At 63.8% G+C, this 20,226-nt stretch overlaps 2 protein-coding genes across 13 annotated transcripts; both read right to left on the bottom strand.

Moving 5' to 3' along the window:
- Positions 1 to 4,309: 4,309 nt before the first annotated feature.
- On the bottom strand, positions 4,310 to 10,691 carry DNASE2 (deoxyribonuclease 2, lysosomal). Of its 3 annotated transcripts, none has more exons than XM_073318828.1 (7): positions 10,605 to 10,691; positions 8,080 to 8,276; positions 7,581 to 7,755; positions 6,988 to 7,072; positions 6,453 to 6,614; positions 5,257 to 5,454; positions 4,310 to 4,927 (listed from the first exon to the last, which is right to left on the bottom strand). In XM_073318828.1, the coding sequence occupies exons 2-7, from the start codon at positions 8,169 to 8,171 to the stop codon at positions 4,590 to 4,592; spliced, it is 1,050 nt and encodes a 349-aa protein (XP_073174929.1). In that variant the 5' UTR covers positions 8,172 to 8,276; positions 10,605 to 10,691; the 3' UTR covers positions 4,310 to 4,589. The 3 variants fall into 3 exon arrangements, with proteins under 3 accessions (XP_073174929.1, XP_073174928.1, XP_073174930.1); XM_073318827.1 differs by having other exon boundaries at positions 8,080 to 8,218; XM_073318829.1 differs by lacking the exon at positions 10,605 to 10,691 and adding an exon at positions 10,385 to 10,573 and having other exon boundaries at positions 8,080 to 8,218.
- A 1,086-nt stretch (positions 10,692 to 11,777) lies between these two features.
- LOC140901024 (uncharacterized) lies at positions 11,778 to 20,182 on the bottom strand. 10 transcript variants are annotated; one of them, XM_073319183.1, is made up of 10 exons: positions 18,194 to 20,182; positions 16,281 to 16,392; positions 15,824 to 15,877; positions 15,491 to 15,568; positions 14,934 to 14,990; positions 14,222 to 14,281; positions 13,476 to 13,540; positions 12,788 to 12,869; positions 12,292 to 12,350; positions 11,778 to 11,992 (listed from the first exon to the last, which is right to left on the bottom strand). In XM_073319183.1, the coding sequence occupies exons 1-10, from the start codon at positions 18,208 to 18,210 to the stop codon at positions 11,824 to 11,826; spliced, it is 753 nt and encodes a 250-aa protein (XP_073175284.1). In that variant the 5' UTR covers positions 18,211 to 20,182; the 3' UTR covers positions 11,778 to 11,823. The 10 variants fall into 10 exon arrangements, with proteins under 10 accessions (XP_073175284.1, XP_073175283.1, XP_073175286.1 ...); XM_073319182.1 differs by lacking the exon at positions 18,194 to 20,182 and having other exon boundaries at positions 16,281 to 16,536; XM_073319185.1 differs by lacking the exon at positions 18,194 to 20,182 and having other exon boundaries at positions 15,824 to 15,874; positions 16,281 to 16,536.
- Positions 20,183 to 20,226: the final 44 nt, after the last annotated feature.

Raw genomic sequence — 20,226 nt, 5'->3', positions numbered from 1 at the left:
AGCACAAGCCCTTTGCCCGAGCTGCGGCAAGTGGTGAGTGGGCAGAGCGTGTGTGAGTGCGTAGAGGGGAGTGTTTGTCCTACACTGTATTTTGGCACCTGGCCCTTTGCCCCATTTTGAGAGTCTGGGAGGGGTGTGTCTGTGAGTCCCATATCTCGATCTTTGCTCTGTGTGTGTGTGTTATACTGTGGTCTCTCAACAACCGGCATCAGGACACACTTGAGGGGAGGGACTGGCTAGCTGAGGGGGCAGGGAATGGCACATGGGGTCTTTCTCCTCTAAGGGGTACTGGCTCCAATCTGGGGGCAGGCAGCAGCCCCATGGGGGGGTAGGGGAGGAGATGCACCCCCTAGGTGACATCAAGGGGTCAGGCTGGGAGAGAGGCACAGAGCGGTGACCCCAGGGGCCTGATCTGCACACATGCTGCCCCCTCCCTCCCAGCGGGCCCCACACCCAGGCCCGGAGGAAAGGGATCCAGGGGGCGGGGAAGGAGGTTACGCAAGCCGGAGACTGTTATGTAAGGGCCTGGCCCCAGCCCAGCTGCTCAGCCTGGGGGCCTGGATCCAGTTACATAATCAGGCGGGACCAGCCAAGGCCGCAGGAGGACCCCTGGCGGGCGCGGGGGGCTTGTTACCTTGCAGCTCTGTGTTCTTGGGGAACCAGGGCGCAGGACTCAGCCCGTCTTGACTCACAAAAGACCTTCCCCTCACCCCCCCCCCGCCTCTGCTTGAACCAAAACCGATCAGAAGAAAGACTGACAAAAAGCAGTGCCAAGGCCGTGGGAGACCCCCCTAAACCCCTAGGATAAGGGGGACGGGATTAAGGAAACTCCCCTGGCCTCATTTGCATCGAGGAGGGGACAAGGAGGCATCTCCATGAGCATCCAGAATGGAGAACGGCGCTTCCAAGGCAAGAACCACAGGGAACTCTGGGACCAGAAAAGCAGGGAAACACGGCATGATGGGGGGATCTCTCCTCCAGATGTTAATGAACCCAGCCAATGGGAGCTGTGGGGGCCACGCTTGGGATAGGGGCAGCGTGCGGAGCCCCCTGGCTGCCCCTATGCGTGGGAGCCAGAGCGGGGACATGCCGCTGCTTCCGGGAGCCGTGCAGCGCAAACCCCCAACCCCGCTCCCTGGCTGGAGCTCGAGGGCCGGATTAAAACGTCGGGAGGGCTGGCTCCTCATAGGATGGGTGGGGGTGGGCTTTCTTCCAGGGGGCTCAATGGGCCAGTGGCTGGGCTGAGCTGGGAAGTATCGGAGCCAGCCCAGCCCCCACCCACCATGGCTGGCGGCGCTTGGCCAGGGAGGGGATGGTTTGGGAAGGTGCCCATCAGGGAAGCGCTCATGGGACCTGGGGAGTGGAGCTGGTGGTTAGAGCGGGGGTGGGGGGGTGGCTGGGAGCCAGGACTCCTGGGTTCTGTTCCCAGCTCTAGCAGGGGAGTGGGGGCTAGTGGTTATATCAGGGGGGCTTGGACTGAAGTTCTATCCCTGGATCTGGAGGAAGGGGCCTAGTGGTTAGAAAGGGGGTGGGACTGAAGGGGAAGGAAGCTGGGTTGCACCCCCACCCCCACCCCCCTGGCGCCAGCTGGGTCAGGGCAGGCGAGTTGTGTAATGCGGCTCCCAGCTGGGACATCATGTTCCCAGGCTGCCTATTTATAGTGCCCGCCCCCCCCCCCCATTACCTGCGTATGCAGCTTGGGCAGGGAAGGGGGTTGGGAGGCAGAACTCCTGGGTTCCTTGGGAGGGGAGGGGGTGGAGAAGGGGGTGGGAGGCAGGACTCCTGGGTTCCTTCCCTGGGAGGGAAGGTCTAGCAGTAAGTGGGGGGGGCGGGGGTAGGGCGTCTCTTCCCTCCCCATGAGGCTCTGGCCAGTTCCTAGAATCCCAGCCCAAGCTCCCACCCCCAGAGGCGGGGCCGGAGCCGGGGGCCGGGGCCAGAAGTCTGTGCCCCCTTGGCTGCAGCCTACGATGGGGAAGGTTCTGAAGGATGGGGGGAGGTAGCAGCCCTGGGGGGCCGCTGGCAGAACCTTCCCCATCCATGGGGGGTGGGGGGGCGCGAACTGCTGTAGCTCTGCCGGTGCCCCTCATTCCTGACCCGCAGCCCCCTGCTAACCCAGCCCTGGGCTGCCCACCCCCCCCACTTCTGCAGGTGCCCCTCAACCCTGACCTGCAGCCCCCTGGGCTCTTAGGTAACACAGACAGTCCCATTTCCCCCTGCCAGGGGGCGGCGGGGGGTCTTGGTCCAGCTGGCGGTTCTGTGACGGGGGCACCTGCCCCCTAGGACCTTTGGGCACCATCCAGCAAACTCATTTCTGCCCCGTGACCCGGCCGGGATCTGGACTCTGCCACCTCTGACAGGCCAGAGTCTGTCCCAGCCCCCCTTCCCCAGGGGTCCCAGAGTTCTCCACCCCCACCCCCAAAACCTCTGGTGCTGCTGTTTCCTGCCCTAGAGGTTGGGGCCGGGGCCCTTTGCCCAGCCTCTGACTGAGGCCTGGGGCAGACAGGCGGCGATTGCCCCCTGTCCCAGGCTGCAGGAGGTGGGCAGGGCCCCCCCACTCTTGTTGGGGTGTCAGTGGCTTGTAGCAGGGGAGCAGTGAGATCACACCCCTCCTCTGGGGGTACTAGCAGGGCCCAGTGGGCAGCCCAGCCTGGTTTCCCATTCCCTCCCATGGCCGGTGGGGCTGGATCCGCCCCATGGCCCGATGGAGGGGGGGGAAGACACAGGTCGGGGGGGGCTGCGGGCTCAGCCTGACAGGGACTAGGCAGGGATGATGACACCGCTGCGCCCCCACCAAGGACCCCTGTTGAGCCTTGGGGGAAGAGTAGGCCCTACCAAAACACGGGAAGCCAAACGGGACCTTCGACAGCAGATCTCAAGGCAGCAGCTTGGGCAAGGGGCGGCGGCGGGGGGGGGGGGGGGGGGGGGGGAGGAGAGACCGGAGCACAGGGCGCCCCCTGCTGGCAGAGATTGTAAAGACATGATGCCCCCCCCCCACCCACACACACACAACACCCACACTCCCCACAACACTCCCACCAAACAGCCCAAGACACACACACTCCATTGGGGACCCCCCCTCACCCCACCCCAAACACACACCCTGCACACAGCCTGCACAGTCCAACCCACACACCGCAACCCCCACACCCTGCAACACCAACACAGAGTCCCATGCACTCCGCCACAGATACACACAGCTTGTAGGCAACACACCCCACAATCCCCATACACGCCCTCACCCCACTGACAGACACGCCCAGAGCCACCCCGAACGCCGGCCATAGGGACTGGAGCGTTCGGCTGCCCTGCAAGCCTGGGCCACTCCCGGTGGGGCTACTGGGGACAGGCCAGCCGGCTGGTCGGAAGAGATCCACCCCAGATCAGACCCATGGGCCCATCTACCCTGGCATCCCACCTCCCGCAGTGGCGAGGACGAGGGGTTGCAGAGGAAGGTTCAACACTCCCCCTCGTGGGCACTGATGGAATAACCTGCCCTGGGCCCACTCCCTTGTCGCACCCCAGGCTCCACTCCGACCCCCTGCTTACCTGGGGCTGGGGGGGGTGAGGGATGCTCCAACCTCCCCTCCCCAGGGAGAACAACATTAACACTAAATAGACACTAACTGAGGGCAGGGCACTGGGATGGAGAAGCCAGGGGAGGGAAACTGAGGCACGCAGCCCAGCAACAGGCAAGCACCCAGCGCCAGGCACTGCAGGGTTGGGCCTGGGGATGGACAGATAGCTGGGGGATGTATGGGGATGGGAATCTACCTCAGGGGTCCGGTCAATGTCAACAGCCCCCCCGCCACCTTCACTGTTAACCAAAGCAGAGATTTGCCCTCCCCAGCGGATCCTGGCTAGTATCAGGGCCCATGACTGGGCCCCCCAGCCTCACTGGTGCTGAAACTTTCCACAGCAGCAGCCTGCAGGTGACCCTGGGAACCCTCCTTCCCCCCCGACCCTGCCCTGATTGCCTCTTGGGGCAGAGTGGGACCCCCTAAACTCCTCCCCTAGCTGGGCCGGGGACTCACTGATCACATCCAAGTCACCCTAGTGTCTGGGCAGCTCCTGGCCTGTACAACATCCATTCTCACACACACCCCGCTGTAAGGAAGGGCTATTCCCTTGGGGAAACTGAGGCAGGAAGGCAGCGCAGAGAGTTGAACCCAGATGTCCTCTGTCCCTGGTTGGCACTGACCTCTCTCCTCTAGCACCCCTAGGTTATTGAAGGGATGTCCCCCTGCCCCAGTTCTGGCTGCCCCCAGAGCACCACCATCAGGTGTCGGGCCAAGAAAATTGCAAGACTGACTTAGAAATCAGGAGATTATTATTGAAAGAACCAGTGCAGTGGCTGCATTTATACAGGGGCATGGAGACCCCCCCCAGCTTTGCAGACACCATTGAATCCACTCTGCCCCACAGCCCCAGAGAGGTAGGTAAGTGCAATTGTCCCTACATCACTGATGGGGAAACTGAGGCACTGAACCAGCAAATGAAGTGCTCAAGGTCCCCCAGAGAGTCACCAGGGCAGAGAACCCAGGACTCCTGACTCCCCATCCCGGCTCTACCCACTAGACCCCGCTCCCCTCCTAGCACTTGCTATACTTCTGCACCAGGGCATAATAGGATTTCCAGACGGCCGGATCCTGCTGGCACAGGGTCCCACCTCCCCGCTGCTCCTCCTCCAGGTTGCGGTTCATGTCGCCCACGCAGGCCCAGCCGGGTGTGCTCTCGGTGCTCACGCACCACTTGGAGTGGTCGACAGTGGCTGGGAAGTCGGGCCCCGGGGCCGGGAAGCCCAGCTCCTCGATGTTATAGACCCGGTAGGGCCCCGAGCAGTTGGAGGGCAGGACACCCCGCGAGTTGGGCCAGAACTGGACGTAGAGGTCACTGGAGAGTGCCTGGGCCACCCAGCCGGAGTAGAGATCTAGGGGGCAAAGAGCAGGGGAGGGGTTAGCAAGCTGGAGGGAGGGGAAACGGGGGCGGGGAGTCAGAGGCACTGTGGGGCTGATCTGGGGGGAACACATCAGAGGGAAGATGGAAGGTTGGGGGGTAGAAGACCCCAGGGGGAGCCAGCTGGAGTAGAGATCTGGGGCAGCCAAGGTGTTGGGGGGGTAGCACCACTTGGGGCGGTTATAAGGCCATGGGGGGGGTTGGGGTTTATCCCCCCCCATGCATGAGTGTGGGTCTGGGACCTGCCAGTCCCCAGATACTCCCCCCGCCCCGTAACACGGCTCCCCCCGCCCCTGTTCTCACCGTCGTGGAAGAGCCGGAACTTGGCCAGGCTCAGGAAGCGACGCCCCCCCAGCGAGGTCAGGGCCACGCTGCGGTTCCAGGGGGGCTCCCGCACATGCTGCATCTCGGAGGCCAGGTGCAGGTCGGGCAGGGCCTGGGCGAAGGCCCCCTGCACCCGGGCATCGAACACCACGGGGTCGTCGAACCTCAGCTGGGTGCCTAGAGTGAGTTGGGGGAGGGGGTGTTGGGGGGCAGCGGGACAAGACCTGCAGCCCCCCCTCCCCAGGTGAAACGGGTTGGCCAGGGCTCAGCCCAGCCCCAGGTGCCCCCATCACAGACTCTGCCCCAGCAACAAGCCATGGAGAGTGAGCCCCGCTGAGTCATGGGGGGTGGGGGGGGCACACAGGGGCGGGGGTCACTCTGCCACGACTAGGCTGCACCCTCACTAGGGTAGACACAGAGTCAGTCCCCAGAGCTGGGATAGAACCCAGGAGTCCTGGCTCCCCCCTCCCCCGCAGCTGTAGCCACTACTAGACCCCACTCCCCTGACAGAGCTGGGATAGAACCCAGGAGTCCTGGCTCTCCCCTCCCCCGCAGCTGTAGCCACTATTAGACCCCACTCCCCTGACAGAGCTGGGATAGAACCCAGGAGTCCTGGCTCTCCCCTCCCCCGCAGCTGTAGCCACTACTAGACCCCACTCCCCTGACAGAGCTGGGATAGAACCCAGGAGTCCTGGCTCTCCCCTCCCCCGCAGCTGTAGCCACTATTAGACCCCACTCCCCTGACAGAGCTGGGATAGAACCCAGGAGTCCTGGCTCTCCCCTCCCCCGCAGCTGTAGCCACTACTAGACCCCACTCCCCTGACAGAGCTGGGATAGAACCCAGGAGTCCTGGCTCCCCCCTCCCCCGCAGCTGTAGCCACTATTAGACCCCACTCCCCTGACAGAGCTGGGATAGAACCCAGGAGTCCTGGCTCTCCCCTCCCCTGCAGCTGTAGCCACTACTAGACCCCACTCCCCTGACAGAGCTGGGATAGAACCCAGGAGTCCTGGCTCCCCGCTCCCCTGCGGCTATAGCCACTAGACCCCTACTTCCCGCTCAAATCCAGGATAGAACCCAAGAGTCCCGGCTCCCAGCCCCTGCTCTAACCACTAGACCCCACTCCCCACCCCGGGCTGGGAGAGGACCCAGGCGTCCGGGCAGATGGAGCACCTACCGATCTCCTTGAACTGGGCATAGGGGAAGGTGACGCACAGGAAGGACTGGCCGTTGTGCAGGCCGCTGTGGGGCCAGGCGTAGGTCTCCGTCACAGGGGGCGGGTAGTGGGGGGTGCTGTGCAGCAGCCAGAAGCCCTGGGCTCTGTCCAGCAGGACCACGCCTGGGAGACGGGGACACAAGGGAGGAGAGTCAGGGTCCAGATGGCCAGGGAGAGAACCCAGAAGTCCTGGCTCCCAGCCTCCCCCCTCCACCCCCCTCGGCTCTAAACACTAGACCCCACTCCCCTCCTGGAGCTGGGGAAAGAACCCAGGAGTCCTGGCTCCCAGACCCCCCTCACACCCCGCTCTAACCACCAGCCCCCACTCCCCTCTGGGAGCCAGGGTCGCTGTCTGGGGCAGTCCCTTGTCTCTCTCCCTCCCTTGGGGCAGACTCGCTGCCTCCCCAGCATGGGGAGGTGCTGCCCAGAGCTGCTCTGGGCCCCCCTGGGGGCGGCTGGGCTCAGGCTGGTCGTGGCGGGGGGCAGAGGGGGTTACCCTTGGTGTGCCCCCTAGGGCTGGTGGAGGAGGGGACGTTCTTTGGGGGCTGGTCGTTGTACAGGACATAGGCCGTGTCCTCCGTCTGCAACAGAAATGGGGGCTGAGTTCTGGGAGGCCCTGCCCCGCTGCCCCCTGGCCCCCCACCCCTCTCCCCACTTCCCTGCCCCAGTGCCCCCCACTGCCCCTTCCCCACCCCTTTGCCCACTCCCCTGCCCCAGTTCCCCCCACTGCCCCTCCCCCGCCCCTCTGCCCCAGTGCCCCCCACTGCCCACTCTCCTGCCCCACTGTCTCTTCCCACAGCACAGCCCCTCCCCCAGCCATTGCTCCCTCTCCTGCCCGTACCCTCAGTGCCCCCTTCTTTCCCCAGCTTCTCACCTACTTCCCCCTCCCCAGTTTCTGCCTCCCCCATTGCCCTGCCCCTGCTCTGCCCTCCGGCTGCCCCATCTCCCCCCACACAGCCTCCCCACCCCTTTGCCCAGCTCCACCTCCCCTGCCCCCTTGTCTGTCCCAGCTTATCCCCAGCTCCTCCCTCCCCGCACTGTCCCTCCCCCAGCAGCCCGGCTCCAGTTGTCCCCCTCCTGCCAACTCACCCTCCTGTTTGCCCCCTGGTAGAGCTGCAGCAGGGTCCTGCCCACGGCGCTCTGGGTGCTGTTCATGAGGGTGCGGCCGGGCACCCAGCCGCCGGAGCGGGCATCCTGGTACATGTAACGCATGCCTTCGGCCGGGGGGCTGTGCCGGGGCCAGGGCAGCTTGTAGGCCAGGAACCTGGGGGGAAACCAGACCCTTTTAACCCTTTGGGGCCAGACCCTGCCTAGGGGGTGGGGGAGCCATACACAGGGAGCCCCGGTGCCTCCCCCTGATGCCAGGAGCAAGGGTATCCTGGCACGGATGCCATGGCTCACTGCGATACCCACTCACCCAGCCTGTGGCTCGGGGTGGGGGGGGGGAAAGATGTGCTATGAGAACCAGGGACACCCCCGCCTCATTTAAGCCCCACTCCGGGGCCCCAGGGGCACACGCTGTCCCTTTATGGGGTGAACAAGTCACACGGGCTGGGGGGGGCTGACATAGGGGAAGGGGGGAACTCACCAGTCCACGGGCTGCCCGGCATCATCATAGCAGGAGATGCCGCCCCCAGCCACATGGGGCAGGGCCACGGCCAGGAGGAAGAGGGGCAGCATCCTGGGGAGGGGGGAAGACACCAAGCCGGATCTGAGGGGAACAGCCCCTGCAATGCACACAGGTACCACCGTGAGGCGCACACGAGTCACACATGCATGTCGGCCCTACAACAGGGGTGGGAAAATTTTTTGGCCTGAGGCCCACATCTGGGTATGGAAATTGTATGGGGGGGGCCATGAAGGCTCATGAAATTGGGGGGTGTGAGAGGGTGAGGGCTCTGAGGTGGGGCCAGAAATGAGGAGTTCAAGTTGTGGGAGGGGGCTCTGGACTGGGGCAGGGGGTTGGGGTGTAGGGGGGTGAGAGCTCCAGCTGGAGGTGCAGGTGATGGGGTGGGGCTGGGGATGAGAGGTTGGGGTGCAAGAGGGTCCTCTGGGCTGGGACGAAGAGGCTCAGAGGGCAGGAGGGGGATCAGGGCTAGGGCAGGGGGTTGGGGTGCAGGAGGGGGTCAGGGGTGCAGGCTCCGGGTGGCGCTTACCTCAAGCAGCTCCCAGAAACAGCGGCGTTTCCCCTCATCTGGCTCCTATGCGGAGGGTCAGCCAGGCGGCTCTACGCACTGCCCCGTCCACAGGTGATGCCTCTGCAGCTCCCATTGGCTGCAGTTCCTGGCCAATGGAAGCTGCAGAGCCGGCGCTTGGGGCGGGGCAGCATATAGGGCCCCGTGGCTGCCTCTACACATAGGGGCCAGCGAGGGGACATGCCGCTGCTTCCGGGAGCCGTGCAGAGCCACAGCATGCTCAGAGCGGGGCAAAAACCAGACCGTGCTCCCCGGCGGGAGCTCAAGGGCCAGATTAAAACTTCTGAAGGGCCAGATGTGGCCCCCGGGTCGTAGTTTGCCCACCCCTGCCCTACAAAAACAACCAATTCCCACCAGGGCATCCCCAGCCAGGGATGAGGGGCTGGTGGGTCAAAGCAAGGCAGAGGCTGGGAACCAGGACTCTGGGGGGTCTCTTGGAGGGGTGGGAGGGCCTAGTGGTTAGATGGGAAGCTGGGACCCAGGACTCCTGGGGCTGGGAGGGGAGTGGGATCTGGTGGGTGAGAGCCAGGGGCAGGGCTGGGAGCCAGGACTCCTGGGTTCTATGCACCAGCTGCTCCTCACATCCACTGATGTCTGGGTGAGCCAGGGGTGCCCAGCTAGTCCATGACTTGGGCTCCGGGAAGGGGGCTTCCAAACTGGAGGTGTCCAGAATCAGAGGGGAGCTCAGGCCGGGGCTCGTTGCCCCCCCTCCCCCACCCCTGCAGCCCTGAATCATTTGTGTGGCTTGTCCCCGGGCCCCTCGGTGGGGCCGACGTCCTTCCGGGGATGACGCGCCAGGGGCCGGTATCACAAACCGAAGGCACGGCCCTGTTCCAGCACACACACTCCAGTCCCAACCCCGAGTTCCTCGGACCAATTCCTCTTTCTGTGCCAACGGCTCGGGGGGAGGGGACCGGACAGAGCAACGCAGGCCACAGGCAGGGCCCGGCATTCAGCCAGTGCGGGTGATCCCATTCTGTACCCCGCCCCAGAGGCAGTTGCATCTCAGCGCTGGGCAGGGGGGGCTGTTTATTTGGGGACCCGTGCCCCACCCCAGAGCTGGGGACAGAACCCAGGAGTCCTAGCTCCCAGACACCCCTGCTCGAACCACTAGCCCCCACTCCCCTCCCAGAGCTGGGGACAGAACCCAGGAGTCCTAGCTCCCAGACACCCCCCTCTGCTCGAACCACTAGCCCCCACTCCCCTCCCAGAGCTGGGGACAGAACCCAGGAGTCCTGACTCTCAGACACCCCTGCTCAAACCACTAGCCCCTACACCCCTCCCAGAGCTGGGGACAGAACCCAGGAGTCCTGACTCTCAGACACCCCCCTCTGCTCAAACCACTAGCCCCCACTCCCCTCCCAGAGCTGGGGACAGAACCCAGGAGTCCTGGCTCCCAATTCGATTCTTGGATCATCCCCCCGCCCCCAAGGTCTTCTTCCCCGAAATGATGTGGAGCTGAACTGGTCACAGCTCCAGGGCTTTGTCCCCCCACAGTGGGGTCCTTCCACAGCAGGCGGGGTTTTTGCGGAGGGGGGGGTGTCTCTCCTTGCTGCTGTACAAAGTCGGTTTCTGGGGGCTGCCAAGCTGGCTCCTTCCCCTTGCGCTGACCCCACACAAACACATAGAGCCTTTGTCGCTGTGGGGCTGGATGGGGGGGCTGGATTCTGGGGTCCCTGGGGGCTACCCAGCAGATACCTTGCAGTGGCCTGAGCCCTGGGACCCGGCCCGGGGCGGAGATGCAGCTGCCGCTGGGGTGGGGCACGGGGGCTGTTTATACAGGCTCCCCGAGCCCGGCGCGGAGATGCAGCCGCCTCTGGGGTGGGCGTGGGGCCGTTCGCCGGGGCTAGAAGCTGGAGGGGGTCCAGCCCAGCTGCGGTTGGGCTTGTTCTGGGCCGGGGCCGGGGCCGGGGGTTACCTGACACGGGGGAGCGCCACGTCCCGGGAGCGCCCGGACCTGCCCTCTTTGCCTGCCCCACTGCGCCAGCCCCACTTCCCCTTCCCCAGCTGAGCAGCACGTGACCCCTGGGGCCCCTCCTCCGCCACGCCCCCCCGGCTCCCAGCCAGCTCCCACACCCCCAGGGCCGGTCTGTGGGGCACGCACGGTGGGTCCCACCAGAGATGGCTTAGGGGAGGGTTTCCTGCCAGTTAACGACTTAATTGTCTTTTAAGGATTTAATGAGTCCTGTGGGCCCGGTGGGGATTATTAATTACAGGGAGTGCGGGGCTGGGAGCCAGGACTCCTGGGTTCTATTCCTGGCTCTGGGAGGGGAGGGGAGTGAGGTCTAGTGGTTAGAGCTAGGGGGTGAGGTTGGGAACCAGAACTCCTGGGTTCCACTCTCAGCTGTGGGAGTGGGGTCATGTTTGGGGAGGGGCATTGCTGGGAGTCAGGACTCCTGGGTTCTAGTCCTGGCTCTAATCAGTGTGTGCTCTGTGCCTCAGTTTCTCCATCCACACAACGTGGATAATGGCCTCACGAATGCAGCCTGGCTGTGAGGGCCAGTTAGTTCATCACTGGTAGGGGCTTGGAGACCAGGGGGACAGTTTTCTGAATTAGGGGTTATTAATTACCAATTATTAATTACTCCAGCCCCAAGTGCCCAATTGTTCCTTCCAAGGGAATGTGATTCCCTAGCTCTGCCCCTCACTAAAAGGCAGATCCCTTCAGCACCACTAGGTGGCGCTGCTAATTCATCCCATGGTCCCTGTGGAACTCCTCGCTGCTGGGCTGTGGAGCCTGACACTAGCTTATCTGCCTCCTGTGGGGGAGGGATTCTGAACAGCAGCTGCCGCTTTGGCAAGAGAAGAACCCCAGCTCCCTGGGATTCAGGGAACCAGCCCCCATGTCCTGACCCACTTCCCCCCGCCCCCTTGGGCTGGCAGGGTGTTGAGCCACTGAACTGGCTGGGGTGGGAGAGGGTACCAGATACCAGACTAGATGGGCCCATCAGAGGTGGTAGCAAGGGAGGAGGGGGAGACCAGGCTGGTCCATGGGTCTGATCTGGGAGCTCGGGGGGGTCCCAGGATGGATGGCCCATGAGTCTGATCTGGGGGGCTGGGTGGTGGGGAAATGACCCCAGAGACAAGTTCCTGTGGTTTATTTGTTTATTAGCAGTTGTCGTTGAGCCCCGCATGGCTCAGGGGGGCTGCATCTCCTTGGGGCGCATGTAGAGCCAGGGTCTGGCGGGCGGGGGGCAGGGCTGGTGTGACAGCAGGGCACAGAGGGGACCCAGCACCAGGGGGCCCAGCAGGGCCAAGAACAGGGCCTTGGCCAGGGCCCAGAACAGCTGCCCGGCCAGCCGCAGCCTGGGGAGACGGGGGGCAGCATAAGATGGGGGCCTGGGGGGAACCCCCATGCACCCCCCAGACACACAGACCTTCCTCTGGCCTGCCCCCCTGGACCCATACCCTTCCAGACACCGCCCTTGCCCTGTCCCCATGTCCTCTCCCCCCAGAGACCCCTCCCCCCCGCTCCCCAAAGACCCCTTCCCCCAGAGGCCCTCCCAGGTCCTGGCCCCCCAGCTCCAGAGCCCTGGTCCCCCTCATCCCCCCTGGTCCCCCCCCCAAACTCCCCCAGCCCCTCCATGGTTGCTGGGGCTCCTCACCTTAGGGGGAGTCGCCCCCTTGGCCCTGAGGCCCCCGACTCCTGACAAAGCAGCTTCTCCTGTGGGGGGAACAGCAAACCCAGTGAGTTGGAGCCCCCCCCCCACACACACTTCACAGGGAGTCAGGGTGAGGGGCCCAATGGCAGCAAGCGCTTCTGGGAGGGGACCCCCATTCAGCACCCCCATCCCGGTGGGGTTCCTTGCCCAAATGGCCCCCCTATATGCCCCCCAAACTTCAGAGACTGGCTGTCTGCATCCAACCCCCCCACTGGAAACACTCACCCCCCTGCTGCCCAACCATACCTCCCCATAGACGGCCCCCTGTCTCCACTCCCCTCTCCCTCCCCCATCTCCCTGTAGACTGGCCCCTGTCTCCTACTAGCCCCCTTGCCCCCCGCAGCCTGACCCCCACCTCCTCCCAGCCTTCTGACACCCCCCCACACCCAGTACAGCTGAGCCCACAGCCCTCCAATCCTGCCCCCCGTCTCCCCCATACCGTCTGGTCACGCAATCTCTCCTCCCACAGGAGGTTGCTGGCTGGGGTCCCAGGGAGTCTGTATAGCGCCTTCCTTTGGAAGCTGAGGCAGAATACAACATTAGTGCCCCCAAGACACCCCCATACTCTGGAAGGAATGGGGTATGACAATGCAGCTTCTCCCCCCCAGGGGGGATGAGCCCCAGGCATCACCCCCCCGTTGGGATCCCCGGGCCCCCCCTCTGAGCCCCCCCACCCAGCGCCAGCCAGGGGCCATGTCTGAGTCCTGGGGTCCCCTTAGTCCAGGCAGTCCCTCTGTTGTTCGGCCCTGCCTGTGTTGGAGGTCGGGGGGCCACAGGCTGAAGCAGGGGGCGGGGGTTGCTACAGGCATTGCCTCCTCAAGCGTAGCCCCACCCCAGGCACCCCAGGGTGCTACCCCACCGTCTGTGACCAGTGTCTGAGGCCTGGGGGTGGGGTGACCATGACATCAGGGTCTCCCCCCCCAAAATCAAGCCCTCTCCACCCCCATCCTAGGCAGGAGGGGTTGCGACTTGCTGACAATATCTCACAGCTCCCGCGAGTGGCTGCCCCCAGAACCGCCCCAGGCCCTGCAAGCGATGCCCATTGCTTCCTGTCAGCCCCCCTCCCCCACCCCCCCACCGGAGAGGCTGGTACAGTCACAAGGAGCCTTGGGTGGCCAATCACTCACAGCTCTGCCTCCTGCTGAGCCTCCAGCACCAGATCACCCCAGCAGCTGATATTCCTGTGCAGGACCTTGGAGGGACAGGATCGTGCCCCTACCCTGGTTACAATCCGATTGGCTGCAACAGCCCCACCCCCAGCCCGGGCAGAGGGGAATTTGGTCTCTGTGGGCCAGTCAGTCCCCAGCCTATGGGGCTGGTGTGTACGTGTGACAGGATGCTCCGGTGTTAGGCTGAGCCCCAGCGAGCTCATCCCACACCATAGATGGGAACAGCTTCCAGCCACCACCTGCTGGATTCGCACTGGCAACCCAGAGGCTAACGGTTCTATGGTGAGATGGTCCCACTGAAATCGGGCGCTGCCCAGATCCCGACTGAGATCAGGGCCCCTTTGTGCCCGGTGCTGCCCAGACCCCAACTGAGATCAGGGCCCCCTTGTGCCGGGCGCTGCCCAGACCCCGACTGAGATCAAGGCCCCCTTGTGCCCAAGGTCTCCCATCAGGGAACAGGGCCCCAGTGTCCCCAGCCCAGCCCACACTCACTGGAGGACCACTCTCTCTGGCAGAGGAAGGAATTTGGGTTTTGCAAGCATGGAACCAGCTGCTTTCCCAGGCTCAGGATCCTCCACCAAAATCAGGGGAAGTTAGGAGCCTAGGAAGGATCTGGGCCCTGCAGGATAAGGCGGATTGCTCTGACCCAAATGAAGCTCCCTGAAACCCGGGGGTGGGACAGGACAGGACAGGACAGGACGTACCTGGGTTCTTCGAGAAAGTCCCTGGATGGTCCCACTCAGCTCTTCCATGTGTCGCTGCTTCTAAACCCACCCCCACCCCCAGACAGGAATGTGGCTTTGGTTCTGGGCCCAGAAGGGCACAGCTCGTTAATTACAGCCCGTGAAACCAACCAGAGAGCTGTGATGATCTCTGGCAACCCGGGCGGGGTGGGTGCAGACCAGGCTGTGGGTGGGGGCAGCCACCTCAGAGCTACAAAACACTGGGGCACCCGGGCTGGGTCTGAGCCCACAGATCTCCCCAGCCAGCCACCGCCACAAAGGGGCGCCCCTGGGAAAAGCTGGATGGGTCTGGAGACCGCAGGCTGGGGGGGGAACAGGGCGCAGAGGGGGAAGGTTGGGAGGGGGTTCTAGGGAGCACAGGCTGGGGTGTGTGATTCTGAGGAGGTGACGGGAGCACAGGTTGAGGGAGGAGGATGCAGGGGGGCTGACTGGGGCTGGGGGAGGGAGGAGGGGGCAGGGCCAGGAGATCAGCCCCTTGGCCCAAGATGTGAGGGAATTCTTTGGTCCCATCCCATCTGGAAAACACTGTGAGCCTGTCATGCCCCTGCTCAAACCAAGCAATAGGAGACTTCCAGGGAAGGCATGAACTGACTAGAGGGGCTGGGCTAGCAGGGGTCTGTGGGTCAGGAGTGAGGGGCCTGTGCTGAGACCTGGAGCTGGGGCCTGGCCTTACCTCCCGGATCCTGTCAGCCTTGGCCCGACGTTTGGCCTCCATGTCCCACAGGTGCCTCTGGTGGGAGAGGAAAAACACAGGGTTTCCCTTAGCCCCTGTCCAACAGTTGGGTTCCCCACTCCCCTCGCCCACAACAGGAGCTGCTGCCCATGGCTGGGGAGAAGGGTTGTCAGAGACCCCCCAAGACACTCCCTTGTGTTTCAGGAATAGTTCCTGTAGGGTCTGGATTCCCCAGTGGACCTAGGCTGGGTGGACATCCATGGTTCAGAAGCCATCGTCCCACCCGGACGGAACACACCTCTGTGACTCAGTTTCCCTAGATGGGATCTGAGAAGGAGGCAAGCTGCGCGGGGGTCTCTTTGTTGGTGCCCCAGCTGCCCTCACTCTGGGGTGCAGGGGGAGCATCATGGGGTGGGGGGCTGGTGTGTATGAGGAGGGGCTCTCCCTGCCCCTCCCTGCCCCAGGAGTCCACGGGGGAGTCGGTCTCTGCCCAGCTGTCCCCCATACTCAGTGACACACCCCAGCCTCAGACCTTCCCCCTCCACCCCCCAGTTCACCTGCAGCTCGTCCTCCTGCACCCACAGCTGCTGCAGGGCCTGCTTGTGGGTCTTCTCCCACTCTCTCTGCTTGGAGACCTGTGTGGGGAGCGGCAGGCAGTGAGCACACGGGTGGTGGTGGGGATAATGGCAGTGGGAAGGACTGGGTGGGACCTGCAGGGCGCCCGCTCGCAAGGAACGGAGGCCCCCAGTTGTGGACAATGACCCTATCCGGATGTGGATCCCAGAGCACCTCAAAGGCCATATGGGGAAACTGAGGCCCAAGGTCACACAGACAGTGACAGAGCTGGGGATAGAACCCCAGTCCTGACCGCCGCCACCCCCCAGACCCACCTTTCCCTCCAGCTCTTGGATGGTCTCAGCCAGTCTCTGGTTTTCTTTTTCCTGCTGGGCAATGAGGGGAAATTGCTGTTGCAAAGCAGGGCGGGGGGGGGGGGACCTGGCTCCTAGCCCCATGCTAAGCCTCCTGCCAAGCCCAGCCTTTGCCTCCATGCAGACCCCCCCACCAACCCTGCCCAGCCACTACCCCGCTCGCCAGTCTGAAGCCACATCCCCCTGCTGCTGGCCTGTCCAGGGAGACCAGATGGCTCGCGGGAATGACACATGCGACCTGGCCCCCCAGGGGGCACCAGCGCCAATCCAGCCCCAGGGCAGGGGCCCGGCTGGCTCGGGGGGGGGGGTGGGGCATCCAATCCGGCCCGTGGTTGCTATGGCGCTGGTCCCCATGGTGCCGTGGCGCCGGTTGCCGTGACGCCGGTTGCCGTGGCGCCGGTTGCCGTGGCGCTCTCACCCACTGGGGGATGTGGCGCTGGCGGTTCTGCTCTTGCCACTCCCGCAAGGCGCCCTGAGCCTCCTCCAGCTCCTCCCGCAGCACCCGGGTGGCCTGCTCCAGCGACTCCAGGCTGCGGGGACAAGGGGGCATCAGGCGGGGGGGGGCACGCCCAGGGCCTGGCCCTCCCTGCCCCCCAGGGACCACAGCACAGGCTCCACCCCCACGCACCTCCTCCGCCAAGGTTCCCTGCCTGGCCCCCCCTACACCTGGTGGGGGGGGGTCTCACCTCTGGGCCTGCAGCAGGGCGCGGAGCCGGGCCTGGCGCCCCAGCAGCCCCTCATAGTGCCCCTGCCAGCGCTCGGCCTGGGCCAGCTCCTCCGCAATGAGCTCCTGCAGCCGGGCGTTCTCCTCCGCCACGCTCCTGCAGCGCAGCGGGTGTCAGGGCCCCCCCGGCACCAGCCAGTCCCCCCCCCGCGAGGGGGTGCCCCCCGCGCCCACCCACCGCCGCTCCGGCACCTAGGTCCGCTCAGCCCCACATGCTGCCCCCCGCACCCGTCGTTACAGAGGTCCCCATACAGAATAAGGCCCGGGGAGGGCTCCCGGGGGGGGGGCTGAGGGGAATGGACGGGGGGGTGTGGATCTCGGAGGGGAGCCCCCTCTCCCCAAAGAGGAGGGCCTGCGGAGTGGCTGGGAGTGAAGGGGAGGGACAGGCCCTGGCTGGTCTATGGCACAGCGGTGCGGGGGGGGAGCAATGCCTGACACAGCCAGAAAAGCCACGGCTGAGTGCTCCCCCTCCCCCGGTCACCCCCCCACTACGCAGCAGCCAGGACAGGACACCTGAGCGGATGGGGAATCCCCCTACAGGGGGCAGCAGTACTGGAAGTCAGACCCATAGTAGGCTGCACTCACACAGCATCCATCCTTCTCTTATGGGGGGGGTCTGATGTGACACAGCCCCTCCTCCCCGACTGGGCCGGTAACCACCCCACATTGCCCGGTTACGGTTGCCATCGCCATACCACATGTTGCTTAGCAACCAGCTGGAACACATGGGATACAACACAAGGGTTGGGCGGGGGGGGCTGTATCTCCATAACCCCCCCCCAGGCCTGGGAGAGAGCCGGGAATGTGTGTGTGGGAGGTCCCTGTAACCATGGCTACTGGGCATCCCCTTCCCCAGACTGGGGTGGCAGCCAGTTCACCAGCCCCCACCGGAGGGAGGAGGGGCAGGGCAACCCCTTGGCCTTGGGGCGACTGTCCCCAGAGGGCACAGCAGAGGGCGCTCTCCCCCCCTGCCTAGTCTGAGCATGGCAGCCTGGCCCAAAGGCTTCAGCATTCAACTGGGAGTCTGGACACCCGGGCTCCGTTCCCAAACTCTACCTCTGACCTTGGGCATGTTGCGTCCCCGCGCTGTGCCTCAGTTTCCCCTCCACACCCTGTGTCTATTCAGCGTGTGAGCTCTTCGGGGTAGGGACTGCACCACAGTCAGGGTCTGTGCAGCGCCTGGCCCAGTGCGGGCCCTGATCTCAGGCGAAGGGTCTGGGCAGCACCTGGCACAAGGGGACCCTGATCTCCGTCGGGGTCTCAGCAGCGCCTGGCACCAGGGTTCTCAATCTCTTTGAGAGACTTCAGACTCTTCCCTGAGCAGGGGCAGCCTCGGTGCAGCTGAGGCCGAGCTGAGCTCTCGTGAAGAGCTGGCGTTCCCCAGGGCGCTCGACGGCCCGCCCGCTCCCGTTGCTGCAAGGCCCCATGTGCCGATTCCCTTGCATGACTCAGGCCATCAGCCGTCCCCCAATTAATCCCTGTCTGAACTCGTGCGGTTCTCCTGGAAAAATCGGCCAGCTAGACAAGCTGTCAAAGTGACGGAGAATCCACCACGCCCCTCAGTGACCTGCCCCAGTGGGTAGTTCTCACACCCTGAACATTCACACCTTATTTCCAGCCTCATTTTGCCTCGCTTCAGCTTTCAGCCGTTGGTTTATGGTCGTCCTTCCTCTGCTCGCCTGAAGACCCCACGATTACCGAGTTGTTCCCCATGGCAGTACGTTCAGCCTGGGACCGAGCCAACCCTTCTCCTTCTCTGCGTTACCCAAAATCTAGGGAGCTATTTGCGTGCCCGGGGCTGATTTAATGCGCTTTAACTTGCAAGTGTAGACAAGGCCAGTCCAATGCTAGATTGACGTAGGGCAGCTTACTACGTCAGCATCCACACTACGGCCGTGCTCCCGCCGATGCCGGTGCCCGGCTGCCCCGAGATCATTACTCCCCCTCCGGGAGAGGCGTAGGGCTAATGTCAGTGCAGTTAGGGTGACTGTGTCCCTGCGGACCCTGCATTACTTACAGGGGCCGCTGGCTGCCCTTCTTGTCAATTTCACAGCTCCTGGGCTACAGGCCTGAAATTGAGGAGAAAGGCTGGTGGAAGGTTCCCTGCGGTGAACCCCAGGGGTGGGTGGGAACCTCCAGCTGGAGCCCGGCTGCCCCCTGGGCTCCTGCTTCTAGCTGAACTGCTGCCCCAGCTCCCCGCTACCTGCTGGGAGCCCTGCTGCCCCTGGGGTCCCAGCTCCCAGCCCCGCTCCCCGTTGGGAGCCCAGCAGCCGTCCGGGCTCCAGGCACTGACCTCCCCACCAGGAGCCCGGGGGGCAGCCTGAGGTTTGTAGGTTTGTCTCCTACCCCTTTAATCAAATCCTATGGCTCTTCTCTGACCCTTCCACTGCTGGAAAGGGCGCGTGTCCCTTCGTGTTTCACAGATGCGTCGGCCACACGCTCCCAGATCCGCAGGCCAACTCGGCTTGGCACAGAAGCGGCTGGGGGTAGGGCTGGATTTGGGGTGCTTTCCTGCAAGATGACCCCCTAAACCAGGCAGGCTGAAGGGTGACGCTGCAGCTGCACCTTCACACCACCAGGGGGAGCAGCGACCCTACTCAGTCCTCCCCCAGATGCCTGTTTCTGCTGGTAAAAAGGTAATTGATCCGATCCCTGGATCGGGGCCCTTGTGGGCCCCCCTGCTGGGCCCCCCAGAGAACCCAGCCACGCTGTTTGGAAAACACTCATTCGCAATTAGAGGAGGAACTGGGCCTGCTAGGTGGGGTCAGACCCGAGGCCCATCTAGCCCAGCATCTGCTGCCACAGGGGAAGATGTAAGACCCCCTGCAGCCATAGGTCACGCTGTGCGCTCTGCTGAAGATCACCTTCAGCCCTGGCACATCGACATACGAGGTTAATACCCCTTCCTGAATTGTCATCAGCATTCATGCTACCTTGGGCTAGTTTCAGTGTCCAGATCACCCTCCCAGCCCTCTTCCTGAGGCCCTGGTCTCAGCACCATCCAGTAGCAGTGAGTTCCATTGGCTAACCCTGTGGGTATCATTCCTTGGATTGGATTTGAATTTGCTACTGCTCCCTGCCCCTGACTGGCTCCTGAGCTCGCATTACAAGGCAGGGAGAAGAGAAAGATCCTCCAACCCTAGCCCTGTCTTTTGATAGCCTGAGGTCCCACTTCGAGATCTCCTGGCAGAGGGAACTAAACCCCCTCTGTTCAAAGGCTCTGCATGACAGCCTGCTCACCCTCTGAACCCCCATCCCTTTCAATGCGCTCCGAGATTTATTTTTAATTTTTTTTAAAGTACGTGAAGGCAAAACGCACCAAGTGAAGGGCTGGCTCCACCCACCAGGGCCGAGGCCTGGAAAGACTCACGGCTGGGACAGGTGTAGCCCGTAGGGTTGTTTTTCATTAATACAGCAGGGAAAACGTGGGGTCTTTTCCTGAACTGAGACAAGCGTGGCAGTAGGCACTGCCTTCCCCTGGGGCTCCGAAACCTACCTCTCCGCTGGCGGGGCTTATATATAGCCAGAGAGCCTCTCTGACCGCTGGCAGGAGAACAGGTCGCAGGGAGGTTATGATGTTTCAGTTAAAATGGCAGGTTGGGAATTCAGGGTAGAAGCCGCTTGTGGAAAGGGACCTACC

This window comes from Lepidochelys kempii, chromosome 20 (genome assembly GCF_965140265.1).
Source record: "Lepidochelys kempii isolate rLepKem1 chromosome 20, rLepKem1.hap2, whole genome shotgun sequence".
NCBI classification, from domain to species: domain Eukaryota; kingdom Metazoa; phylum Chordata; order Testudines; family Cheloniidae; genus Lepidochelys; species Lepidochelys kempii.
The sequence above is the reverse complement of the archived record's forward strand: the minus strand, read 5'-3'. Positions and strand labels throughout refer to the sequence as shown.